Below are 9,627 nucleotides of genomic sequence, written 5' to 3' on the forward strand. Positions count from 1 at the left end.
AAAAGTTAATTGTTATTGTATCAGTCAAAAAGTTTCATATCGGTGCATTCCTAAACAGAACTGTTGATTTTATGTACAGTATTTAAGTCAACTATATATATGTAACTATAATTAAAATATTACATATACATAATTATATATTTGGCTAATATATCGGCTATCATCTTCCAGATTGAAAGAGTTATCGGTTATTGTATTGGTCAATAATTCCATATCAGTGCATTCCTAGGACTGTTAATTTAATGTACAGTATGTACAGTAAGTCAAGAATTTATGTAAATATAATTCAAATTCATCAAATATATATTTTAACTATATATTTGGGTAGAATATGGGCTGTTGTCCTTCAAAACGAAAGAGTTATCTGTTATTGTATTAGTCAAAAAGTTCCATATCGGTGCATCCCTAAACAGAACTGTTGATTTTATGTACAGTATTTAAGCCAAGAATATATATATATATATATATGAAACTAAAATTCAAATATTAAATATATAAAGTTATATATTTGGCTAATATATCAGCCATGGTCCTACAAATCGGAAAAATTATTGGTTATTTTATCGGTCAAATCAATTGTGTTGGTGCATTTCAAATCAGAAATGTTGATTTTATATAGAGTCCTGAAGTCAAGAATATATATTACTATAATTGAATTATCAAATATATATTTATTATTATATAATTGTCAAATATATAGGCTATTGTCTTACAAATGTAAAGAGTTATTGGTTATTGTATCAGTCCAAAATTCCATATCAGTGCATTCCTAAACAGAATTGTTGATTTTATTTCCAGTATTTAAATCAAGAATATATATCCACCTATAAATAAATTATATATATATATATAATTATATATTTATCTAATATATAGGCTAGCATCCACCAAATATGAAGAGTTATCGGTTATTGTATCGGTCAAAAATTAATATCGGTGCATTCCTAAACAGACCTGTTCATTTAATGTACAGTATTAAAGTCACAAATATATATAAACTATAATTCAAATATTATATATATATATATATATATATATATATATATATATATATATATATATATATATATATAATATAAACAATATATATATATATATATATATATATATATATATATATATATATATATATATATATATTTGTCTAATATATTGGCTATAGTCCTTCAAATATGGAGTTATCGTTTATTGTATCGGTCAAATATTCCATATCAGTGCATTGCTAAACAGAACTGTTGAATGATTGTACAATATTTAAGTCCAATATCTATATTTTGGACAGTATTTAAATCTAGAATATATATCTAACTATAATTCAAATATTAAATAAATGAAATTATATATTTAGTTAATATACCAGCCATCGTCCTCCAAATCGAAAGAGTTATCGGTTATTGTATCGGTCAAAATTTCATATCAGTGCATGTATATATAGTCTTAACAGGGTTAAACTGATTTAAGTACCTCAGGCTGGGCTCTCAGGTCTTTGCTCCAGGTTATAATGACCTTCTTGGCTCTCTCCAGGTCCTGTTCGCCGCTCAGAGCCAGATCCTTCCAGTCACTTCTCTCTGGCCAGCCGTCAGTCTGCATCGGCCTTTTCTGATACAACAACATAAGCTGTTCTGTTACACTGGCAGCCTTTCCAGCACCAGAAATAACAGCGTTTTGGTTTCAGTGGGGCTTTTCACACTGTGCTTAAAGAATGAAGGAAATCAAAACTAACGATATTGATTTTTCTTTGTTCACATTGCTAGTTTTGGGGCGAACAATTCATCTGTGCATGTTATTAAGATAAAGAACAATATTGCTTGCCCTTGTAATCATTAATTGAAATCTGAAAATACACTTCCTTCAGTTAAACTCTCAGATTAGGTCTGTCTGAGGTATTGGGTGTGGCTAACATACTTAACCACGCCCTTCCAAAACAGAAATGATGAGGAGGAGGAGTCTGTTAGGCTCTCCAAAACCCTTTCACCATCTTTCTGAATGAAACTACATCCAATCAGCAGGTATTAGAAAAAAACAACAAGCCACACCCACTGTCTTCTTATTTAATATGACATTTTTCTAGGAGCTGCATCACAATACGAAAAAAAAAAATGTTGCAGCTTCCGGTTCATGCGGATTTAAAAGTGTTTATTTACCTTGCTCTCCAGCAGAGCCGCCCACTCCAGAATGAAAGCCCTGCAGGTGAGTGTGGGCCAAACGTCCTCACTGTTGGAGATGTGCTCCAGCACCTCAGACCTCTGGGAAAAAAAAAACAGGTCCACACGTACAAGGGAACTTTAGTTTTATTTATGTCTTTATAAAATTACATTTGGTTCAAGCTTTACGTTTGGAACCCAATCATAAGTAACTGAATATGGCACTGAATTTCTCCTCGTGTTTTTCACATTTCAATTCCAATCCAGCGTGAACAACTCAAATGTGAAATTTTAGGCATACTGTGTATCTGTATGTGTACCTGACAGACCCGTCCCAGGTCCTTGGCGAGATTCACAATAAACAGCTGACTCTCGTCCAGCGGCTCTCTCTTTTCATTCTTCGACTTCTTACGAAACTCCTGCACACACAAAATCATTGAATATCTAATGAACTTGATTACACCCCTCCCCAACTCCCCTAAAAAAATACACTAGAGGGCGCTGTCTACATTTTTACGAGTTTTGTTGCACGTTTCAGATGACGAATCCGGTAGAGGGCGCTGTGTATATTTCTTTGTGCAAATGCGTTAATCAGGGTGCATTTTGTTGTACCCTTCAGATGACAAATCCACTAGGGGGTGCTGTCAACATTTGTGTCAATCTGAAATACATTACATAGTGTGCGTTTTGTCGCAGGTTTCAGATGACAAAACTACTGGAGGGCGCTGTCTACATTTGTCCACATGTGAAATGCATTACTTAGGGTGCATTTTGTTGTACATTTCAGATGACAAATCTGCAAGAGGGGGCTGTTTACATTTTAGCGAGTTTGAAATACGTTACTTAGGGTGTGTTTTGTCGTACGTTTTAGATGACAAATCCACATGAGGGTGCTGTTTACTTTTTTGCAAGTCTGAAACACGTTACTTAGCGTGCATTTTGTTGTACATTTGAGATGATAAATCCACTAGACGGCGATGTCTGTCTACATTTTGCGAGTCTGAAATACGTTACTTAGGGTGTGTTTTGTCTTAGGTTTCAGATAATAAATCCACAAGAGGGTGCTGTCTACTTTTGTGTGAATCTGAAATGCGTTACTTAGGGTGTGTTTTGTCACACGTTTCAGATGATGAATCCAGTAGAGGGCACGGTTTACATTTTTGCCAGTCTAAATAACGTTACTTAGGGTGTGTTTTGTCATACATTTCAGATGACAAATCTACAAAAGGGCGCTGTCTACATTTGTAATAATCTAAAATGCGTTACTTATTGAGCGTTTTGTCGTACGTTTCAGATGATCAATCCACTAGAGGGCGCTGTCTTCATTTTTGCCAGTCTGAAATGTGTTACTTAGGATGCGTTATGTTGTATGTTTTAGATAAAAAAATCCACTAGAGGGCGCTGTCTACATTTGTGCGAATCTGAAATGCGTTACTTAGGGAGCATTTTGTCGTACGTTTCAGATGACAAATCCACTAGAGGGCGATGTTTACGTTTCTGCGAATGTGCAATATGTTACTTAGTGCGTGTTTTGTCATACGATTCAGATGACAAATTCATTAGAGGGCGCTGTTTACATTTTTGCCAGTCTGAAATACGTTACTTAGGATGCGTTTTGTCGCACATTTCAGATGACAAATCTACAAGAGGGTGCTGTCTACATTTGTGTTCATCTGAATTGTGTTACTTAGGGTGCGCTTTGTCGTATGTTTCAGAGAATTAATCCACTAGAGGGCGCTGTCTACATTTTTGCGAGTCTGAAATGGGTTACTTAGGATGCGTTTTGTCGTACGTTCAGATTATAAATCCACTAGAGGCGCTGTCTATATTTTTGCCGGTCTCAAATATGTTACTTAGTGCGTGTTTTGTCGTACGTTTCAGATGACAAATCCACTAGAGGGCGCTGTCTACATTTGTGCGAGTCTGAAATGCGTTACTTAGTGTGGGTTTTGTCGCACATTTCAGATGACAAATCTACAAGAGGGTGCTGTCTACATTTGTGTTCATCTGAATTGTGTTACTTAGGGTGCGTTTTGTCGTATGTTTCAGAGAATTAATCCACTAGAGGCGCTGTCTACATTTTTGCGAGTCTGAAATACGTTACTTAGGATGCGTTTTGTCGTACGTTTCAGATGATAAATCCACTAGAGGGCGCTGTCTACATTTTTGCGAGTCTGAAATACTTTACTTAGGATGCGTTTTGTCGTACGTTTCAGATGATAAATCCACTAGAGGCGCTGTCTATATTTTTGCCGGTCTCAAATATGTTACTTAGTGCGTGTTTTGTCGTACGTTTCAGATGACAAATCCACTAGAGGGCGCTGTCTACATTTGTGCGAGTCAGAAATGCGTTACTTAGTGTGGATTTTGTCACACATTTCAAATGGCAAATCTACTGGTGGGTGCTGTCTACATTTGAGCACATGTGAAATACATCACTTAGGGTGTGTTTTTGTGTACGTTTCAGATGAGAAATCCACTAGAGGGTGTTGTCTAAGATTTTTTGAATCTGAAATATGTTAGCTAGGGTGCTTTTTGTTGGATGTTTCCGACACATGTTCTGCTTGTAAACGTCCAGAAGGCAGAGCTTGTCGTACAGATCAGCTAGCAAACCACTGAGCTAAAACCTTCCCCCAGGGGCCCGTGCCGCTTTGCGGTCCACAGAGTTAGGCATGAAAATAATCCTTTATTCATCAATAATATGTCCCTGTAAACATCACCAGTGTGAAAAAGAACACAAGTTGTTGTCATCATACTGCCCCCTAGTGTTTATTTGACCTACGCACTGCTGTCAGACGTATAACAATATTGACAATCAGCCTATGTTGCAAATCATGACAACAAGTAGTGACTAAACAGCACACTAGAAGAAACAAAGTGCGCTTGAAGGTCACAGGTTCAAGTCTCAGCTGGTTGTGGAGTTTGCATGTTCTCCCCGTATTGGCGTGGGTTTCCTCCGGGTGCTCCGGTTTCCGCCACAGTCCAAACACATGCACTATAGGAGAATTGATTAACTGGCCGTAGTGTATGTGTGTGAATGAGTGTGTTTGGGTGTTTCCCAGTACTGGGTTGCAGCTGGAAGGGCATCCGCTGTGCACTATTCTGCACTTTTTAATGGCTCTTGTATTAGTCAAACGTGACTGTTTTTCATAGATGTTTTCAGTTCAGATGAAGACACATAAGGTTGTCTATGAAGGGCAAATAAACAAGCCCAGTGCTTCATTAAAAAGCCGCTCATGTGTGCTCCACTTCCTCCGTCTCCAGCTGATGAGCAGAAAAACACTCTTTAGAACTTTGGAAACTTCAGTATGCCTACTGATATCAAAAGTTCACTTAAGGGCTTTGCTAATCTGTGATATATATTGTGATATGAATGCCATATGACTTGAATAGGTCTACTTGTAAAGCTTCCATCATTTTAGATCGACTGAAGGTGATTTTGTAAGGAAGTAAATCATGCATAAAATACAATGAACAAATTACAAGCATCGCTAAATACAGTAAAGTTAAAAGTGAAACAGTGTTTTGCAGTCTTCATTTCAACATTGCGTGTCCTTCATTGTATAAATAACTAAACAAAATTAATGTTTAATAACGTTACAAATGTAATAATGTCTTGCTTTAAAGGGGGTCTATTACGTAAAAATCACTTTTATAAGGGGTTTAAACACAGTTGTGTGTCAGCAGTGTGTGAAAACATCCAGCTTCTAATGGTAAACATTAATTAAGTATATTGTTTATAATCACAGTTGATGAAAACAGCCTGCAGAAACACTCTGATTGACATTCTCCTGTTGTATGATGTCATCAGAAGGGGAAAGCCCCGCCCACAAGTGACCATCTCTCCCTCATTACCATAGGGACGATAGTCTTGTTTTTGAATCTGCCGCTACGCTGACACGTAGGCATTTGTAGCTCCGCCCTCTTTTTAAAAGAGCACAATCTCATTTGCATTTAAAGCGACAGCCACCAAAACATCCTAACATGTTTTAAAGCCAAAAAGGGTCCATTTAGAGAGTTATAAAACAGTATTTGAGTGGTATTTTGAGCTAAAACATCCGATTTTACTTACTTTACATCCTAAAAAAAGCATAATAACTCCCCTTTAAACCGCTCATTTGTGACTATTCTAGATGCACAATTGATGCTGAAATGTTATATATTTGCAGCCTTATTTCACATTTCTCTGTATTATATATATATATATAATCTAGATGTTAATATATTCTAGAATGTACCTTAAACTTCTCCGTGACGTTCTTGGTTGGTTCAACCAGAAACTGGAGACACTGCATCATGGTGGCTGGAGATCTCCGAAATCCTTTGAGAGAGGAAAACACAACACTGAAAGATTGATTTGTGCCAAAACACGGCCCACAGATAAACATCTGCACATCAGAGCTTGACATGAATGTTTTTTTACATCAATATGAAGATATTTCTTTTAACTGTGTTTAACTTTACATTTTTTTGTTTAAAGATCTAAGGGATTTTGTTATAGGCGAATGGCAACTTTTCATATACTACCAGCAATCTCATTGTCATTATATCAAATGTAACTTCCCAACCATAAAACTGTGGGAAATGCTGAGTGGCTGGTGACTTTGAACTATAGTCACGTGACCACTGTGGCTGGTGTGCGATAAGGTTAACACCACTAGTGCTGATACACCTGATGGATTTTCAGGACCAAAACTGTCACGCACACCTTGCCCTTGCCCTGAATAATGCTAAGCTTTGGGAGTTCAGGGTTGTTGCAACATACAGCACTACTAAACCTTAGTGAAAAACAAGTTAGAGGTAAGGTTATTGTGCTGAAAGTGCTCTAATAGTGTACTTCAGAACTTAAACATATACTTTAAAGGGCACCTATTTTACCCCTTTTTTAAGATTTAATTTTAATATAATGGTTCTTCTAGTGTCACGTGACCTGGGTGTTTCAATTCACTTTAATCAGGTGACCTGGGTGTTTCGAAACACTATAGTCACGTGACCTGGGTGTTTCGAATAACCTTAGTCAAGTGACTTGGGTGTTTCGAAACACTTTAGTCATGTGACCTGGGTGTTTCAATTCACCTTAATCACGTGACCTGGGTGTTTCGAAACACATTAGTCATGTGACCTGGATGTTTCGAATCATCTTAGTCACGTGACCTGGGTGTTTCAAATCACCTTAATCACGTGACCTGGGTGTTTCGAAACACATTAGTCATGTGACCTGGATGTTTCGAATCATCTTAGTCACGTGACCTGGGTGTTTCAAATCACCTTAATCACGTGACCTGGGTGTTTCGAAACACATTAGTCATGTGACCTGAGCGTTTCGAAACACTAGTCACGTGACCTGGGTGTTTCGAATAACCTTAGTCAAGTGACTTGAGTGTTTCAATTCACCTCAGTCACGTGACCTGGGTGTTTCTAAACACTTTAGTCACGTGACCTGGGTGTTTCGAATAACCTTAGTCAAGTGACTTGGGTGTTTCGAAACACTTTAGTCATGTGACCTGGGTGTTTCAAATCACCTTAATCACGTGACCTGGGTGTTTCGAAACACATTAGTCATGTGACCTGGGTGTTTCGAATTATCTTAGTCACGTGACCTGGGTGTTTCAAATCACCTTAATCACGTGACCTGGGTGTTTTGAAACACATTAGTCATGTGACCTGAGCGTTTCGAAACACTAGTCACGTGACCTGGGTGTTTCGAAATAACCTTAGTCAAGTGACTTGAGTGTTTCAATTCACCTCAGTCACGTGACCTGGGTGTTTCTAAATACTTTAGTCATGTGACCTGGGTGTTTCAAATCACCTTAATCACGTGACCTGGGTGTTTCGAAACACATTAGTCATGTGACCTGAGCGTTTCGAAACACTATAGTCACGTGACATGGGTGTTTCGAATAACCTTAGTCAAGTGACTTGGGTGTTTCGAAACACTTTAGTCATGTGACCTGGGTGTTTCAAATCACCTTAATCACATGACCTGGGTGTTTCGAAACACATTAGTCATCTGACCTTGGTGGTTCGATTCATCTTAGTCACATGACCTGGGTGTTTCGAATCATCTTAGTCACATGACCTGGGTGTTTCGAATCATCTTGGTCACGTGACCTGGGTGTTTCGGATCATGCTTCGGTGCATTGTTTCAAAACACTTGCGCTTCAGGATCTCAACACTGTGTTGCAACGTCAGTTTCATGTCAGCCATCCCTGACATTAGTTTTATATTCGCACATTTATTAATTTAACGGTCTCTATATTGTTTACTACGCTAATTAAACATTGTTAACCACAGCCATATCACCCTGCTGCACAAGACCGTTTACTCATTGAAGCTAAGCATGGCTGAGCCTGTTCAGTACCAGGATGGGAGACCACATAGGAAAACTAGGTTGCTGTTAGAAGAGCCCTAATGCCCCAGTATAGTGAAGGGGACTGTATACTGTCAGTTGGTGCCTTCTTTCGGATGAGACGTTAAACTGAGGTCCTGACTCTCTGTCGTAATTAAAACTCCCGTGGCAATTCTCATAAAGAGTAGGGGTGTAACCCCGGTGTCCTCACCAAATTCCCTCTATCAATCATGGGGTCCCAATCATACACAATAAATACACTATATACATACAACACTAGCACTATTTAACTGGCTGAACAATGTTGTTCCTGGATAGTCATTGGTTGCTAATATGACTTCCCAAATTAGAATTAGCAAATAATACTCTGAAATTATGCTATTAAGGGGAAAGTCTGAATGTCTGAATATAAAATCAACTTGACCTCAATCTAAAACATTCACAAAGAGGAACTATAGGCTATATATACCACTATGAACAACTCATACTATAGATTATTTTTAAAAACTAAATCAATTATTGAATCAATTTTATTAATCACGTATTTCAGACTAGACTAAACCAGTTAGCCAGTAATGTACTATTGCTGAGACACAATATTAGTACTCGAAATCGTCACGTAGAGAAAATTAACAAACATAGTTAATCAACAATGATTAAATTAAATGCATTATGGTGGAGTTCGGTGAGTTATTAAATGTAAGGTAAATCGTCCTGCATTTGAATGTTATGCATGTCTGTAAGGCTGAATAAACAGAGACACATGACTTTGCTGCACTGCACAGGATCTGTCATGTATATTGATGAGCTGATGCCCTTGAATGACATTCTCGACTCGGTATTTGACATGTTTTTCCCACTGCGAAGGAATGTAAACAACACCATGCTGCTGCTGCCTTTCCATGACGTATGCAAGAAAACGCCGCACAGGATTAGCAGAAAACAGATTACACCGAAAATAAATCATCATGTGGTGCAGTAAATCTCCCTCTGCATTGATTGCTGTACCTGTAATAGTTGTGCTGATGTGATGTCGTCTTCTCTGGAGAGAGTCGTCTGGTTGGTCTGTGCAGGCTGAAATGCTGCGGCGAATACTTGACCTTGTTTACATACAATGACTTCGCAGAGACGAAC

General features: G+C 37.9%; 1 protein-coding gene across 1 annotated transcript in view; it reads right to left on the reverse strand.

Annotated features, from left to right (window-relative positions):
* si:ch73-364h19.2 overlaps positions 1–9,627 on the reverse strand; it is an 18,370-nt gene extending 8,743 nt beyond the window's left edge. The window contains exons 1-5 of the mRNA XM_003198195.7: positions 9,502–9,627; positions 6,383–6,465; positions 2,465–2,563; positions 2,145–2,246; positions 1,465–1,599 (exon numbers count right to left, since the gene is read on the reverse strand). Of these exons, the coding sequence (XP_003198243.1) occupies positions 1,465–1,599; positions 2,145–2,246; positions 2,465–2,563; positions 6,383–6,442 (396 nt within the window). The 5' untranslated portion in view covers positions 6,443–6,465; positions 9,502–9,627. The remainder of the gene's footprint in view (positions 1–1,464; positions 1,600–2,144; positions 2,247–2,464; positions 2,564–6,382; positions 6,466–9,501) is intronic.

Source organism: Danio rerio, chromosome 3, assembly GCF_049306965.1.
Source record: "Danio rerio strain Tuebingen ecotype United States chromosome 3, GRCz12tu, whole genome shotgun sequence".
NCBI lineage: Eukaryota > Metazoa > Chordata > Actinopteri > Cypriniformes > Danionidae > Danio > Danio rerio.